Here is an 18,991-nt window from a genome sequence, read left to right as displayed (position 1 = left end):
CACAGGAGCCCTAGACATTAGCCCCAGAAACAGAGATGTCTTCCAGCATTCTTTTCTATGACTCAGACATCTTAGCTGAAGGATAACTAGAAGGAAAGCCAAAGACTATTTTACTCACATCTTCTTGGGAATTTTGTCATGGCCTAGATGATTGATTCACTGAGTAAGTGAACGCTATCCATGCTTGCTTTGCAAAGTTATAGTTGCTTTTTGCAATGCTCACCTAACTTCAGGATTTACTTTATTAGATAGAAAAACAGGAGGCAGAAAATCACCGGCTACAACAGGAACTACAGGATGCCAGAGACCAGAATGAGCTGCTGGAGTTTCGAAACCTAGAACTAGAAGTAAGGAGATGATGATGATGGTGGTGGTGATGATGATGATGGTGGTGGTGATGATGATGATGGTGATGATGATGATGATGGTGGTGACATCCACTGAGCACCTCAGAGAGGGGCTGAATGAAGATTTTTAGATTCATACGCTCACGTGGACCTCACAATCACCCTCCAGATCTTATGGAGGCAACTAAAACTAAATAACTTGCCCAAGTCCCCCAAGCTGTGAGTGGTAAAACCCTGAAACCAATCAGAACTCTCTGCTCACATTCTGTGCTTTTCAAACCCTTTGCCTTTATCCACAAGTCTGATGATTTTTAAATCACTTAAATAATGGATTTAAACCTCATCATTATTTCATTGCTTTTCAATAATGTCCATCTTTCATTAAATCTTGACTCAGAAGTGTCACTTCAAGAATTATGTTTCAAAACATGTTAAAGAAAATACATTAGTTAAATTTGAATTGGTAAGTAAACGTGTTAATCTGTAAAACATTTTTCAAAAAGATACTAAGAAGCAAGGTAATTTGTTTTAGGAAATACCTTTATTAAGAGACCAAATTTCAGGTATTTGATTTGGGTTTTATTTTTTAAACCAAACATGTAAACAAATCAGATTTTGATTATATCATGCATAATTTGGCTTATGGTTGGTTTGAATGTATGCTGATATGTAAAATTGTAAGGAAAATTCCTGAATGATTTCTCTGTTATTTTACCAGTGATTTTTCTTGAGGCTATTTCCAAATAGACTTGGATAAAAAGTTAGTAGTTGCTGTCCTTCAGGGAAGAAGAGTGAGGCATCTTTTACAGCCTACAGATCTCATTCAAAATGATTGAGTGGATTGAAAAGGCTATTTGCTACCATAAAACTTCTTTGCAAGGCCACTCTGATATCTGAAAGTTCTAAATATTCATGCATATTAAAGTGGAACTTCACTTTCTGCATTCCCCTAATCAAAAAGTTTGCAAGAATGGATGACACTATCTATCCATTTTTCTTCCATATTGCCTAGTTGACTGGTCAGTTCTTTTCTGTTAAATTTATGCATGAACACCTTGAGTTTAATTTTTTGGGGGGAATGGACATATTGATACACTGCTGAAATTGCATAAAGATACAACCAGTATAGTGTTTAATCAGTTGCTCTTTATTTTAAAATTCTCACAAATTCTTTGCTGTATTTCAAGGAGAGAGAGAGGCGATCCCCTCCATTTAATCTACAAATCCACCCATTCTCAGATGGTGTAAGCGCTCTACAAATCTACTGTATGAAAGAAGGTGTCAAGGTAAGCATACATGAAATGTTTTGTTTTTAAAAATTAGAAAAACTGGTAATTGGAAAAGGGGAAGTTGTTTATGATTGTTTTGTTTTTCAGTCACTGAATGGCATTTTAATACGAACCATGGAGGAATTGCAAATAGTCACATTTGTTGGAAAAATCAATAGAATATAAATGTGTCACACACACATGAACAGTAATACCAAATAACACAGGCAGACATAATCATTTAGAGAAGAGCAACATAAAGAAGGTATACAACTAAAATATTTATTAAGATAATTAGCCTTAGTTAATGAGGGGAAATAAGAAATTAAGTCAATATTTCAAGTAGCATATTTCAAAGACTGAAATGTAGCTCATTGGTACAGCACTTGCCCAGCCTGTGCAAGACTGTGGGTTCCATCCCCAGCACTGCAAAAATTTTTAAAAATTAAAAAATAAAAAGAGAGAGAGAGAGAGAGACATCAAGTCTGCCAGATAAAAATGTATTTGCTGAGTCCCTTTGTTGTGACCTTCTAGGTGCTATGGGATTCATTATCATGGGATTTTGGAGTTAGAAGAGATCTTTGAAGTCATCTAGTTTGCCATCTCTTTTGATATATTTAATTTAGGGAGGATTTCCATTTTGGAAGTGCTTAGGTTTTATACCATGTCACTTATTTAATAAAATAAAATCTACCTTTAGTGTTAACAGAATACATTTTAAATATTAAGGTTAAATTGAAGTGACTATGTTTCCCAGAATATGTATTGTCCTCCAGAGTAATGGAACTGCACTGTGAGTTTCTCTTCCCGAGCTGTAGCTGTGTTGCCTCCTGCTGGTCCTGGTCTCTCCTGTACCTTCTGCATGGTCCTTCTGCTCCTCCACTGAGCTGCCATACATGCCTGCTTCAGTTGCCCTCTCTCTTGCTATCACATAGAGATAGACTTTGTCTTTCCTGGTAGTAGGACACTGCTGAACTGCTGTTTGAATATGAGTAGGAGGGAGTGGTATAATGAGGTTTAAAAAAAAAAGTGAAATAGAAATTAGGCTGCAAAATTGTGCTTCCTTGTCTTCCATCTTAAACCACTTTGTGGTGTTTAAACTTCCGGCCTTCCTGGGCTACTTGAAAATTTGTAAATCAAAGAGATTTTTAATTTAATTTTAATTCAATGAAAGCATTTCTTTTTGTCTTTTCCTTAGGTACTTTTTTCTTGGATAAAGCACAACTTAATTTTAATGGATTAGGAATCCTAATCCTAAACAACCTAGTGGATATAACTTATATCCAAGAGAAACATTTCAGAGTTTAGCTGCTTCAAACAGACACAAGAACTAGAGTTTCCCATAAGCTGTTTCTCATAGGATGAAAGTAATCTAACCATAAAAAAAAGGAATTGCATTGTAGTTTTCTACAATAACAGTCAAAATTCAACCAAACCATGATTCGTCTAATAAGAATAAAATTAATTGATTCTTTATATTACTTTTCTTGGATGCCTGAAATCTATCATGATTGGAAAAAAAAAATGGCAATTATAAGAATACAAGTTAATGACCATACCCCAAGTCCTTACTTCATGCTAGACTCTCACATTTTCATTCTCTACACCAGCCTATGAGGTAAACATTTATTATTTCCCTTTAACATATGAGAAAGCTGAGAATGAACTGTTAAGTAGTTGTCCCAAGTTCACATGGCCGGTAAGAAGCAGAATGGAAACTCAGAACCAGGTATGCCTCATGGAAAACAACCCACAAAAACTAAGGGCCCTAAAATGACTTCTCTGACTTGGTATGTGGCACTGGTAGATTGGGAAGTCACATTCATATCTTTGACTTGAATGCATCTTCTTGATTTTGCAGGATGTGAACATCCCTGATCTCATAAAGCAGCTTGATATCTTGGGCGATAATGGGGTAAGTAATGAACCGATTAAGTATGATAAAGATATGAATTTTCCTAAAGAAGAGGTAAGAAATACTTGCCAGTGTATCATGTGTGTGTTTAGCAATTGAGACGCCATTTTCACTTACAGATGTAGCTTCCTGGAGAGTCTCTACAGTATATTAAACAACTTTGCCAAAGGGGATGTTAGGGTCTCTTGGAGGTAGTGGCTGAAATGGACCTGGTAGAGTGCTTTTTGTAGGCAGGTTTCAGATCTGAATGCTGACCACATCTGCAGTCATTAAAGCTAATTACCATCTGATGGTTGCTCAGAGGCATCCAGTATAAAATTAATCAGTCAGGCATTTGCAAATGCGGCTAAATACTAGGGTTGCTGGCAGCTCCATAAAAATGACACAGAAAGCTATAATCCTTTTTCTTCCTAAAAACTCCTTCTAGACAGGGTCAAGGCATATTAATTCAGTGGGGGACCATTCATTGCGAAACTAACTGAAAGATGTATGTAGGTTCAAGACCTGAAAAATTATCAAAGGAGAAAACAGAATCTATGGAATCACATCAAAATGTCTATGAAGAGACTGTTCTTTATTTGGTTTCTGTTTTTCTCATGATTATGAATGAAGTATCCTTGCAGTGACATAAAATAAAATCAGTATTAAGGAAAGGTAAAAAGGCAAAAAAAATCACACTTTGTATGTCTCAAGTTTTTTGGATTAACTCTTTATTAGGAATTATTACTAAACAATAGGAATTTGTTTAGGTTTTGTGTATACATAAAGAGTAGCATCTATGGCACCAATTATTTTCTGCAGTGTAAATATCATAAATATGTTCAGCTTATTAACTTTCTCTTTTATTTTTCACAGAATTTAAGAAATGAAGAACAAGTGGCCATCATTCAGGCCAGTACTGTGCTGTCCCTAGCAGAGAAGGTAGGTAATAAGTCCTACTAACACTGCATCATCTCCATGTCTGGTTTAACACCTGACGAACAGGGTAGGATGTGGAGCACATTCCCTTTGCACATGACTTTGCATTATTGAATAGGTAATAAAAATGACCAACTCAGATAGAATGAGAATATACTCCCCTCCCCCGCTCAAAAACAATAAAAGTCTACACACTGATTTTACAGTGGGTGGACAATATTTACCTTAAAGTCCTTAAAAAATATAGCATTCTTAAAAAATGGGAAACTTCTAGACTACATTATACAATCAATCCTGACCAAGCTGGAAAGCCAACAAAGGATTTCATTGAATGTGGTAACCTGGAGCATTATTCTTGTCACACTCTTCCTCAGGTGTATACACACCTATTGTTCCCCATTGATTCTGTAGCTTGGCATGGCTCACTGCAGTCTCATTCGGAAAGCCCTGTGTAGAGACTGTCAGGAGAAAAGCAACACTGATGTGCTCTTGCCCCCTTGTGTTCAACTGCGGTAAGTAGTAAGGCAAGAAGAAAAGGAAAGACAAATGGAGAAGCCAAATAACTGGTTGTGTTCAGGGTGCCTCAAGAATGAGTGTGTACTTGAGAGTCATGTGCACACATTCAGATAAAATTAGAGTTGTACTGTATACACTCACTGAGATGCTTTTTAAGTTCTGAAATGAATAAAAATCTGTTAGAAATTAAATAAAACCAAGCACATATAGTCAGCTTTCTCCAATCTGAAATGAGGGAATTTTACAGGTCAAAATATGTTACTCCATAGAAACAAAAAGTTGTACCCCATTTGTATACAATGAATCAAAATGCAGTCTGTAAAAATAAAATAAAATAAAAGACACAGGGGGCTCAGTGAATTTAAATTGATTGAAATTAAATACAGTAATCATAATAAAATATCATCGTAGTCACACAAAAAATGGTTACTCCAAATAATGACATGAAGGAGAAAAGTTAGGCAGGGGCAGGAGATAGCAAGAAAGAAGTATTGTTTCAAAATAAAAAGGGTACTTAAGAAATATTAAAATGATCCTTTCCAAATCCTGATGTAGGGAAACCAAGTGTTGTTTTTTTTAAAAAAAGGACATTTTTGGCTAGGCAAATTGGCACATGCCTGTAATCCCAGCAGCTTGGGAGGCTGAGGAAGGAGGATCACAAATTCAAAGCCAGCCTCAGCAACTTCATGAGTCCCTAAGCAACTCAGTGAGCTCCTGTCTCAAAATATTTAAAAGGACTGGGGATGTGACTCAGTAGTTGAGCCAAAAAAAAAAAAAAAAAAAAAAGACATTTTGCTGACCACTGGTGAAATTTTAATATGGACCAGGCATCAGATGATGAAAGAAATTGATGTTAATTCTGCAAAGTATGAAATGGCCTTTTTTTTTTTTTTTTTTTTTTTAAGGCCTTACCTGTCAGAAGTGCATGTTGGAGTGCATACATGTGAAATTATATAAAAGCTGGACTTTGCTCTTTTAAAATCTGCTTCCTTCACAGTTTACTTACAAACTTAATGACTTTCCCTCTCCTCTCCCCAGCAGATTAGTAGCAGCACATTGTCCCTAATACAGAATCCAGGTCCAGAATTCAGAATTTGACAGAGGGCCCCTGGGATTTGACTTACTGTTTACTTTTCCACCATCTCCTCCTCCTTTCTTTCTCTCTGCCTCTGTTTCTAGTTCCTTTACCCCATTCTTTTTTACCTAAAATAGGTTTCCATCTTGCCTTTTTCTCTATGTCTGGCTAAATTTTTGTGCGTATGTGTGGTGCTGGGAATAGAACCCAGGGCCTTGCACATGCCCAGGCTGGCCTTGAACTTTCCATCCTGCACCAGCTTGGGATTACAGGCATGTGCCTTCCTGGCTAAATCCTAATCAGAAGGCTTCCCCAGTCAGGGCTGTGTTCCCACTGTGTTCTCCTGTGTTCTCCGTGTTTCCACACTGACCTGTGCTTTGCTCCTTGGATATTAACAACCGCATTGCACCTTCCCATTTACTTTTCTACCTACCACTGAACTCTGAGCCCTATGAGGGCAAATATGGTGTCCCTTCTCCTTCCCCTTTCCCCTGCCTAGCTTTTCAATCAGAACAGCAGGTAAATAGGTGATCAGGAAGTGTTCACTGAAGAAGTGAATGCATGAATTCATGAATGCTCACAAGATATTGCTCCTGTGACCCGAAGGGAGAAAACACTATTGTTCTAACACATTCTAAGTATTTATTTAGTAATGATAGAGAGTCTCATGAAGTTGGAGTTATGATGGACTGCAGTTCTTTAGTGCAAGAAAAACTACCTGAAGACTACCAAGAAAATGGAATAATTCTTTGAAAAGTGTAGACTAAAGAGGTGAATGGGAAAATGACCTTGTGTGCTTCACATTTACTTAGACTCACCAATCTAAATCCATCGATGTCCTATGTGAGTGTGGTGCAAAATGCATTCAGTCATAATGAACCCTGGCATGGAGTCTCTTTTGAGCATTAACTATTGCTCTAAGTATTTATCATCTCAATTTTGTAAACAGAATCTAAAGCAAAGAGAAGGTAGGTGTCTACACAAGGTCACACAGCTAGAAGTTGATAAGAGTCAGAGTCAAGGCCCAAAGTCCTTAATAGTAATGTTGACCAAACTTCTCATCAGGCATCCTATTAAAAGCAGGTATTTGGCTGTGCCGAGCGCATAGGAGCTGGGTTATTAGCACTGTGATATACTAGTGCATGGCTCCACTTAGCTCCTTTGCAAGGCAGCTGTCTGTGGGTTTCAGTTGAACAAACACAGATAGATGACTATGTACTTAGCACTGGGTTAGAAACTGAGGAACCAGATGAATAAGACAAGATCTGCCCTAAAGTGCTCATGGTCTATGCAACTGTTTTCTAGAGCAGATATTTGCAATTCACAGATTAAAGTTACCTCCTGTCTTGAGGACTCACAGATAAGATTTACTCTCAAGTATTTCTAAATGTTAGCCTTGAATTTTCTGAGACCTCAAATTTGAATAGCAATTGTACTACATGGAAGTTTTATCTTTAACATTAAAATATAATAGTGCGCTTACATGAGAGAACACAGAATAGGTACTGCAGTAAACCTGTATATATGTTATCTCATTGTTTCTCACAACCAGTCCATAGATAGCTCTATTTCACTTTATGCATGAGGAAACTAGGACTGGGGGTATTCAGTAAGTTGTCCTGGATCGCACAGATTATAAGGAGCAGGACCCAACATAAGGATCTAGGTCTAAAGCTCATAATTAAAGATTTACAGTGCTCTCAAAAACATGATTTAAAAAAGAACTTGCTTCTGGATGAAAAATGAGCCACAAGCAAAACGAAGAATTTTAGTAAAACTCAATAGTATAAAAAGAAACTGTGACTTTTGACTGAACTTTTTTCAGGAGGAAGCTACACGTATGTACAAAGAACTTAGAGATTACCTCTCCAGCCTCAACATGTTGTTTCTTCCAGTATGAATGAATGGAATACCACCAAGGGGTGGCCAAACATGGTGTCTGTCTGTGAACACCAAGGCGCTAGTATGCTGAGGTACTCTGTGTACCACATCATGTATCACAGATAAACTAACTAGAAATGCCTGGTGGTGAAGAACACAAATACATGCAGCACTTGATGAATAGTGCTTCACATGGATTTTCTATCCTTTAATCTTCACATTATTATTAACTCCACTCTATAGATAAGAAACTTGAAATAGAGAGGTCAGGTTAGCTTTCAAGGCTACACAGACATCAAAACCTAAAAAGTCATGGTAGTCTCCCTACAGAATCCCACACTTAATCAATAAGTCCAGTTGCCTTCAGAACACATCAGCTGATATTTAACTTGATAGAGACCCATTGTAATAATTGGTTCTATTAAACCATATATGTGATATGCCCACATTGATTATTCAAAGTTTAAAACCATTTAGGGTATTTTTCAATGCTAACATCAATACCATACAACAGAATGATATATTCTGAGTACTAGGAAGCGAACTCCTTTACATGTAATTTATTAGAAATGTCTCCACTTAAAAATAATTCTTTACCACTTTGCTATAATCAGTTTTGCATACTAAAAATGTATTCATTATTTTCTCCAAACTGGAACAATTGGACATAGTGTCCCTTCTACTGGGGATTTCCTTCTCATTTTTGTCCCAGATATCTCTCACTCTTTCATCAGATCTCAGTGCAACTGCTACTTCCAAGAAAACATCCCATGGTATCCCCAGTGGAGGCAGCCTTGTGGAAATGTTCACCATTGCAGCCCTAGAACCTAACACAGTGCCTGACCAGAGGTAGATGCCAGTGAAGGCATCTGTTGAATGAATGACACATGGCAGACTCTAGCCTTGTATCTGAACCAAGAGGAAAAAAAAAAGTGCATTCAGTTTTCACTAGGGTTCTGAACCTGCTTTCTGAGATCTAAGGGGAGGAGACTGAGGAACCAGGAACGAGTGAACAGTCTGCAAGCTATCAGCCAGATCACTCATATTACACTTTTTTTCTTGTTAATCCCTAGTGGATCCAGCAGATTGAAGGAGCAGAGGCTGCCCTACACCAGAAAATGATGGAATTGGAAAGTGACATGGTGAGTACAAAGACGAGGAATTGTGAAAATTAAGAAACATTTATAAGGCAAATGGAAAATGGAAGTTGCCTTTTTCAATTTTATCCAACACTGATGAAAATTTGTTATTTCCCTGTTGTATACAAATCATGGAATAAAATTTGAGAAGTATTCAGCAATTTTAAGTTATATTCTCCGAAAATAGCATTCTCTGAAAAGCTGCAGAAAATTGAATTAGATGTTTTCTTTCTTAATAATTAATAATTTAATAATTTCTTTCTTAATAATTTCTATACTGCATATAATTATCAAGTGAAAATTACAGAAATGGTGACTGAAAGTCTGATGGTTTAAATTCCCAAGTCACCTCACATCTATTAGGATGATTACTATTCTAAAAAAGTAGAAAGCAACAAGTGTTGCTGGAAAAGATGTTGAGAAATCAGAACCCTTATGCACTGTTGGGAATGGTGCAGCCCCACTGGGAATACAGTATGGTGATTGCCCCAAAACTTCAAAATAGAATTATCATACATTCCAGCAATATCTCTTCTGGAGTTATATACATACACACCCACACAAGAATTGAAAGCAGGGTCTGGGGGATTTGTGCATGCATAGTCATAGTGCCATTCTTAACAATAGCCAAAAGGTGGAAGTAACCAAAATGACCATTGGATTGGTAACTGGATAACAAAATATGTATATTTTCTAATATAATTCAACCTTAAAAAGGAAGGAAATTCTAACATAAGCTACAGCATGGATGAACTTTGATGCCACTGTGTTCAATGAAATAAACTAGAAAAAGACAAGTACTCTATAATCCCACTCATGTGAGTTACTAGTCAAACACATAGAAAGAATGATGTTCAACAAATTATTTTATGTGCATGTACAAATATGTACAATGTATCCCACTATTATGTCTAGTTATAATGCACCAATTAAAAATAAATAAAAATAACAAAATCACTATTTGACTTTTAAAAAGAGAGAGAGACTGTTGTTGCCAAGGACTGAGAGGAAGGAAAAATGGAAAGGTATTTATCTGTTTGTACATTGGTTGCATAACAATATAAATATGCTTCTCATTATTACCAAAGTATACATTTAAAAATGGTAAATTTTATGTCATTTAAAAAATTAAATCCCTGAGTGTCAGAATTGGTTATTATTAACCTACAGCAATGTGCAAAATTTTATGACAATTCATAAATATTATCATTATTATTTTTAAAACATGTAGTATATTCCTATCAGGGAATTCTGTAATCTAAACAACTTGTATTTTTATAGCACATAAATCATTTACTTATGTTCTATACAAGTTCACAATTACCAAGAGGATAGACTCTGCAGTCAAAACGTTTAACAAGAAATGTCGGGGCTGGGGATATAACTCAGTTGGTAAAGTGCTTGCCTTACAAGCACAGGGCCCTGGGTTCGATCCCCAGCACCAAAAAAAAAAAAAAAGAAAAAAAGAAAAAAAGAAATGTCTATATTCAAAATCACCCTTGAAAGCTCTTCAAATGCAGTTACTAATGAAGCAGTCATCCTGTACCAGCTGGCAATGGAACCCGTGGGTGATGAGGAAAGTCAATAGCAAAATTGCTACACATTCTCTCAAATTCCAGCACTACTGAAGCTTCCCCAGAACAGGAAAAGATCCTTATTCCTTCAGTTAAACACCAAAAAAAAAAAAAAAATAACAATAATAATAATAATTGACTCACTTATGACAATGTTGTGCACACAGATGCAGTTTTAGATCCTAATGGCAAGATGTCCTGGATATGAGAAGCCCACAGGAACTGGGGTCAAGTGAGGAAACCCCAGTGCTGTCTCCAGCTCACAGCAGCTCTGGGGCAAGGGCAGACATCTGCTCATCAAGGGGTAGCATGGGCACAACTGACCTTCCACCTAAAATGTTATTTGGGTCTGTGTTTACTAATTGTACACAGACAAATTTCAGCAAGTTGAATTTGTTTATTATAGAAATTTCATAATATTCTTAAAAATATATATTATCACAATATAGAGTTGTCCCTTTGTGTTCACAGGACATTGGTTTCAGGACCCCCTGCAGATACAAAATTCACAGATGGACAAGTCACTTATTATAAAATGGCATGATATTGGGATATAGACTTCATACATCTTCTCATGTCCTTGACATCATGTCTAGATTATCTGTGATACTTAATACAATGGAAATGCTACTTTTTAACTTTTAAACTGTACTTTATAGGAAATAATGATAAGAGAGTTTGCACACGTACAGATGTAATTTTTTCAATATTTTTACTCTGCATTTGGTTGAGTCCCTGGATGCAGACCCAGCATACTCAAAGGGCCCACAGTATTTACACAAATGGACTTATTATTTAACATGCATCTTGTTGAAATCTGTACTTAATCATGTGCTCTCCAATTGGCATAAAATCTTTTGGAGCTTTCTATGTGGGTTTTTTTTCATCATGTCTTTTATGCCTTGTTCTATTGATTTTCACCTTCCCTGAGTGAGACAGTGAAAGTTGGACTCTTTCCTTAATAAAAACCTCTGATTCTACAAATACTAGTGATTTGTTTTACATTGGAATTTGAGAAATCATTAATCATGTGCTTTATATACCCCTTTCTATTAACTAAACTGATTCTTTTATCAATGTGGCCCTTATTATAGGAACAATTCTGCAAAATAAAAGGTTATCTAGAGGAAGAACTAGACTATCGAAAACAAGCTCTCGATCAAGCGTATATGGTAAGTACAGCAACCAGTGGAGCCACCTTGAGAATTTACCATTGTACACTATGAAGTCAGGGATCCTACTTAATTTGTCATGCTGTGTAGTTGAACAGACCACAATGTGCAGGCCATGCACTTACTGGCCTCTGGTTCTAATTTTATAATAAGAACATCCTCTTTTCTGTTATAGTATTACTAAAATGTTAGATAATTATACTTCTTTTTAAAAAAAATTAAATTGAGACTTAAATAACATTTAGATGAAGGACCTATTGGATGGCAGTTTAGATGAAAATGAAATTTTATCAAACAACTCTAGTCAGTTGGGAGTCTAATCTACTGGTAGAATAATAATATTTAATGTTTCTTATGCATGGTTTTAATTAATTTAATCCTTATAATTACCTTATGAGACATGGATATCACTATTGCTATCTTCCATATAAGGAAAGCCTTGAGAGTAAAACAGAACTTTCCCAGGTTGGTCAGTGGGTATTGTATAGATCTGACTTTAGATGCTGAGGCCTTAGCTATCCTAATCCATGCACAGCAAGTGGGACTATGTTGGTAAGTGGACTCTGCCTTTTCCTCCCTGATGGATATGCTGATAGAGACTCAAATTTTTCTACTCTGTCAAACTCATATTACAAAATTGCTAATATTGGACTCCAACTCATATTCCTCTCTCCTTGTGCCCTACCCCCATTCATAGTAATAAATCAAAAGGAAAAGAACAAACCAGAGGAATATTTCAAGAAGTTGCTAGCAGAGGTTTTTATAATGCTTTCCTGGAAGCAGACTGAGTCACTTTTGGGAAAAGAGTGATCCACTTAGCCCCTTCTTATAACAAAGATGAATTAGTCTTCCCCCTCCAAGAATAAAAGGCTCTGGCATTGTTTGAAAGGAAGAGAATGATAATTGGTCACTAATTAGAGAACAAAGAAGCAAGTAATTTTTCCTCTCCCTTCCTACCCTCTCACCCTTGTCTCTTTTACCTATACATAATAAAATTGAGCTGGGTATGTATGTGATTCCCAAAAGTATTGAGTCCTCATTTAGAAAACCATATTTAACTTTTCATAGACGAGATATGCTTAGTCAAGGACAAGAGCTAGGAAAATATCCTTATTGGGACATGCCCAATTACTCCTTTCCAAAATCACAGGGAATATGATTATATATTTTGGCATCTGTATCTGAAGAATATAAAAAATCAAGTGAAAACCCTGAGATATAAGAGACAATAGACCCTCATCTATCAAAGCAAAGATTCAGAGAGAAATGTTAGTGCTAGGGCTACCATAAATCTCAGCATATTAAAAAAACAGACCAACTCCAAGACTCTAGCCCATTTTTGGATCATATTCCCCAATTTTTATTTCAAGAAAATAAAAAACATGGAGACCATCAAGCCATCTTCAAGTATAGAGAATTGTTGTGTGGCATTTTGTGCATGAAATACATCTTCAATTTCAAGTATTTTATTCTAACTTAGATCGTTTAATTCTAAAAGAATGACCATCATGATAGATGCTTTCAAATATCTGAAGGGCTGTCAAGTGGAAGAAAGAATAAACCTATTCTCAGCTATACTTGAGAATAGAGGGAGAGAGAGCTATTTTAACACAGGGCTATTTAAAAATGAAAAGTGTATGAAATGGTCAGGATCCCAAGACAGAGAATGAATCTCTGCCACTAGAGCAGTTCACAGGTGGTCTGGATGACCTTTCTGGACTCTCACAGAGGGAATATACAGAAGGGTAGTTGGGCTGGAGAAACTTTGAAATGTCTTCTATCACCAGGATCCAGTGAGACTGAAACACCCATCCATGTGCATATCCACCCACACCTGTGCATTCCCACACCACACATAAATGCTCCTTTCCAAAGTTAGACCTTTCTAATTCTATTTGCCAGAGAATCCAGGAACTAGAAGCTACTTTGTACAATGCTCTGCAGCAAGAAACTGTTATCAAGTTTGGTGAATTATTAAGTGAAAAACAGCAAGAGGAGCTGAGGACGGCAGTAGAAAAGTTACGGCGGCAAATGCTGAGGAAGAGCAGAGAGTATGACTGTCAGATTCTCCAGGAGAGAATGGAACTCTTACAGCAAGCCCACCAGGTGAGGACCGAGTCCCGACATCTGTGTAGGCCAGTACTAAGCAAGTGGGACTTAGTACTAAGTACATGGTGTTGAGTATAAGTATGGAGAAGCTCAGGAGACTTTCAGACACTAAAATACTGTTTTCCACCATCACTGGATACAGGATGACTGACAGTTTGTAATAATTCTGTCTTGAGAAAATTGGCATTTCAGAAGCATTGCATACTGCTATCATTTTTAGAATTACATTGTCATGAAATATCATTTGACTCTCATGGGCAGGACACTGTCTCTCCAGGGCAGAAATAGTGCTTCTCTTCTATTACTTATTCTAGTCTGTAACGGAGCCTCATTAAATAATCTGAACAGGGTGAAAGAGAACAGGGCTTCTCTTTATTCCCAGAACAAACAGCAACAACAACAAAACCTAGAAGCAACTCTATACTAACTGGCATTTGCTACATGTCAGAAACTAAACTAAAGGATTTACTTATATACCACTTTATTTAATATTCACAATGGCCCATGAGGTAAGTAGTCTTATCCCAATTTAGGAGACAAAAATTGCACAGACAGCTATTTGCCCAAGATCACACAGAGAGTAAGAGAGCCAGGCTTACAACCCAGGTCTGCCTGATCCCAAGGTTAGTTTGTGCAGCCATTGTTCAGCACTGTAGTAGGCAGTTTAAGTCATCTGTGGCTCATAGTCATCTAAACAGCAAGACTCAAAATACAGTCCCTTGTGGTAGTATATACCCGTAATCCCAGCACTTGAGAGGCAAAGGCTAGAGGATCACAAGTTCAAGGTCAACCTCAGCAATTTACTAAAATCCTGCCTCAGACTAAAAAACAAAGTATTTTAAAGGTCTGAGGAGTTAACTCAGTGGTAAAGTGTCCCTGGGTTCAATTCCCTGTACCAATAAATACATATATGCATACATAAATACTCAAAATAGGCATCCAGTACTAATTTCCAACTAAAATTCTTAATTCTAATTCTTCATTCATGTCTTAGCTTGACAAGTGAGGGATAAGGTCCTGGCCAAAAAGCAGATTCAATAAGAATTCCAGAATTGAAAATGCCAGGCTGTAGTATTCAGTATTGTGACAAGCAACTGGTATAAAATTCAGATAGTATGAATAGGAACTGAAATCATGTGACTATCAGTGATCAAGAGGAGTGGAAAAGGAATTAAGACTGTAATATGGCATCAATAAGAACAGTTGGTGGGAACTTGACATTTGGCACACTTCAGATGCAGCCAGGATCTCTGCAGGCCTTTAGAAGCTGTTTGCCCAAGTTAGCAAGGAAGTCTGAAGTACTTTGTCCCAGAGACAAACACACATGTGGTTCTACTGACTCACTGTCAGAGCCCATCACAAAGGCCTGGGTTCTGACCCATGCAAAGTTTCTAAATCCTTCAATAATAGACTCTGTGGCATCCTTGCATTACTTCCATGCATTCCTTCTATCAAGGGATAAAAGTGTCCTCTGCACAAATTTCTTATGCAAAAATGACATTTAATTGATTTCAGCAAATTGGGAGTTTTGTTTTAGAACCACAGAAATGTTTATTTTTAAGATGGACTAATTGATATCTAAATTTATGATTTAAAAAACCTGATTTTCCATTTGAGTCTGTCTTTAATCAGTTAGCTGAGGTACTTCACTCCTGAAAGAACTACATTTAGTTAATTGACCCAGTCTGAGCGAAAAGGCACATTATATTTCTGAGCTTCAGAGAGTTCTGTTGGCATTTTCCATCTCCCTAAAAATTGTTTCTTAGGATATGCCTTTTCCAGATATTTCTTATTTTTCTTCCCTTTTAAGTAGTAACTTATTTCAGAGAGTGATTCCAGAAGATATTGGTCAGGATTTTTTGTGTATAATTATGTGGGGCGTATCACTGACCATTTATTAGACTTATCTGCTTGAATGTTTCAGAGTGAATTCAAATATATATCCTTCTCCTTATAACATTGCCTCTTTTCTCCCCATATACCTCTGTTGGTCAGCAGAATGACCTTATTGTTATGGGACGCAACTTAAGAACAGACCGATCACCACTGAGAAGTCCAAATTTGAGAGTCTTTATTAGCCAGCCAACTGACTGTCTCACACAACACCCCAAAAATGGCTATTGGGAAAACAGCCCCGACCATAGGATTGCAGGGGGTTTTATACCATAAATCAGTACATCAACCATAAGTGTCTGTTGCTATAATTCAAAATTACAAACTAACATCATGAGATCTAAGATCATTAGCAGAGGGGGAAGTGGCTCAACATGACCTTACTTAGGTACAAATTAACGAATGGTTACTAACATCTAGGCAATCGCTGTTGACATCACTGTTGACATGGTACATTGCTTAGGAAAATAGAAATCCAACAGAGAACAATTTTTCATTATACAAGAATTGCCATTTCATCATTTTGTGTTGCCAAATATGTCATGCTAAGTAACTGATGATGGGTGCAGAGGCAGGGTGTTCCCATGGGAGAAGCTAAGCAACTATTGACAGGTACAGAGGCCGGGCATTCCCATGGGAGAAGCATTTCCTATGCAACATGGAGTCCCAGAGCAAAATGGAGTCTGTTTAGTCATTGCCCATATAGCCTGGCCTATAACTTTTCCATGGAGTCAAATCTGTCAGCCTGTCACACTTATCTCAAATAGCCTATGCTGGAAACACTCTGTCCTTTACCTCCAACAGTTAAAGAAGTGCCACATCCAACTGGCATCCCCCACCAACTGTTTTTGAAGCTGGTCCATTTTGTTCACACTTGTTATTGTAGGCATGCTCAGGACCTTCCATTACTGCTACAGCTTTCAGGTGCTCCACATGTCTCCTGAAGTAACCCAATTCCATCATCTGTGCACTGATTCAAACCTTTAAATGTATTTTCTAGTGCCAAATATTGTGCATGACAGAGAATTCACCGTGGATCCTGCCTTCACAAAATTTAGGAAACATCTATGACATAACTTGATAAAAGGCACTTTTATTTTTTTTATTTATTTATTTTTTGCGGTGCTGGGGATTGAACCCAGGGCCTTGAGCTTGCGAGGCAGGCACTCTACCAACTGAGCCATATCCCCAGCCCGATAAAAGGCACTTTTAAAAGCACCTATAGGTGCCATGGGAACCTAGTTATGGGGAAGGCTTCCTGCTCTCCTCTCTTCAGTCCACTATGCATATCATCACAAGTTCTTTTTTTTTTTTTTTTTTTTTTTTTTTTGGTTTGGGGATTGAATTCAGAGGCACTTAACCACTGAGTCACATCCCCAGCCCTTTTTATATTTTTCATTTAGAGACAGGGTCTTACTAAGGGTCTTGCTAAGTTGCTGAGGTTGACCTTGAACTTGCAATCCTCCTCCCTCAGCTGCCCGCCATGCCATGCCCCTGGGATTACAGGTGGGCATCACTGCACCTGGCTCCACCACAGGTTCTTGTCACCTTTCCTCATGATACATTCTGCCCTAAAGTCCCCATGGTCCCAATTTCCTGTTGAGTTAAGTCCTCTCTCAGGGCCAAGTCAGATCTCTTTAGGGCCCTTGTCAGCTGGCTACCCCTCTCTCCAGAACCTGACTTAAGACAATTTCCAGGGCATATTTTCTTCTACTCATGCAAAACTTCCTGATACACCTGGACCTTGATTTTCCACCTCCAAGTCTTTGCATTATTGTTGACCCCAAAATACCATCAGTTTTCACTGCGCTTATCCAGTCATTCCAACTTTTCCAATTCCAGTTCATGATCTGCCTCCTTCAGGATCCTTTCCCTAATAGGCCACACATTGCTGTAGAAAAATCTACATTTCATTGCCGGGCATGGTGGTGCCCACCTGTAATTCCAGTGACTCAGGAGGCTGAGGCAAGAGAATCACAAGTTAGCAAGGGTATGTTAGCAAGACCCTGTCTCTAAATAAAAAATAAAAAGAATTGGGGATGTAATTCAGTGACAGTGTCCCTGGGTTCTATCCCCATTTACCAAAAAATACATAAAACAAAACCTACCCTGTTATACACCTATTCAAAACCAGGTATTGAGGGCCTGCCAGGCACCAAGTACTGGAAATATGATGATAAAAAAAGACATCAGGGTCACTACTCTCATCTGACTTACAGCTGGAAGGGGACAAAGCCACACAAATGAGCAGTGACCAAGGCAGTATCCAAGAGTGGTGCCAAGTGCTATGAGGAAAATTGTATGATGCATAGGAATGTGCACATGAGTCTGGGAGTAGGATCGGCTCCTACTTTAGACCACTTTCAGAGCAGGCCTCTCTGAAGATCCGTAAAACTCAAGGAAACTGCCACCCAAGGATCTTGACAATGTGTTCCAGAAGATAGGAACAATAAGGGCCAGGTCTCTGGGTTGGGAATCAGTTTATAATATTCAAGGAGCAGAGAAAAGGCCAGTGTGGCAGGAGCACACAGAGTCAGAGTAAGGTGTATAGGAGGTAAGGTTTGAGAGCTGAGAAATGGCCAGATCACGTGGAGCCTTCCCAGAGTTTGGATTTATTCTGCACACAATTCAGCTGACTTTTTCTTCTTTCCCTTCTTGGCCTCTTAAACTCAGGGGACTGTGTGATCATTTTCACATTTTCATAGTTCACACAGCTGCCGTAGATGGATGTAGGTTGGGTGAGAGATGAGGCAGGAAGGGCTGGTGAGGAGCTCTCACATTATCCCAAGAGGGACGTTAGCGACTAGGTGTACTTGGTAGCAGTAGAGGTAAAAGAAGAAGGTAGAAAAGGTATCTGTTTGGAGCCCGAAAAGGTTTCCTGTTGGGTTGGATGGCAAGGGGATGAGAACAAAAAGAAATGAAGCCTACATCATACAAAGTAACACAGTGGATTCACCTAACAAATATAGAAGCTTCTCCACGCCAAACACTGTACCAGGAATTGGAGATTGGTGATGGACTTATACATGGTTTTTGCCACTGTTTACTTTGCTATATAATTTTGCTAATTCCTGGGTTTTAAATTTTGTATTCTTATCTGGGTCTAATAGCTCTTTGAGATTAGGGACTAATTGTTGCCTATATCCTCCAATAAATCTAGCACAGTCTTAACCATAACAAAATA

At 37.8% G+C, this 18,991-nt stretch overlaps 1 protein-coding gene across 3 annotated transcripts in view; it reads left to right on the top strand.

The window, feature by feature from the left end:
* Jakmip2 (janus kinase and microtubule interacting protein 2) overlaps window positions 1-18,991 on the top strand; it is a 173,427-nt gene that overhangs the window by 132,586 nt on the left and 21,850 nt on the right. For all 3 annotated transcript variants that reach the window (XM_047556188.1, XM_047556187.1, XM_047556185.1), the window contains 7 exons: window positions 249-347; window positions 1,535-1,633; window positions 3,477-3,530; window positions 4,386-4,451; window positions 8,994-9,062; window positions 11,728-11,805; window positions 13,708-13,911. In XM_047556188.1, coding sequence (XP_047412144.1) covers window positions 249-347; window positions 1,535-1,633; window positions 3,477-3,530; window positions 4,386-4,451; window positions 8,994-9,062; window positions 11,728-11,805; window positions 13,708-13,911 — 669 coding nt within the window. The remainder of the gene's footprint in view (window positions 1-248; window positions 348-1,534; window positions 1,634-3,476; window positions 3,531-4,385; window positions 4,452-8,993; window positions 9,063-11,727; window positions 11,806-13,707; window positions 13,912-18,991) is intronic.

Source organism: Sciurus carolinensis, chromosome 6 (assembly GCF_902686445.1).
Source record: "Sciurus carolinensis chromosome 6, mSciCar1.2, whole genome shotgun sequence".
NCBI classification, from domain to species: Eukaryota; Metazoa; Chordata; class Mammalia; order Rodentia; family Sciuridae; genus Sciurus; species Sciurus carolinensis.
Note: the sequence above shows the minus strand (reverse complement) of the source record. Positions and strands in the feature narration are given on the sequence as shown.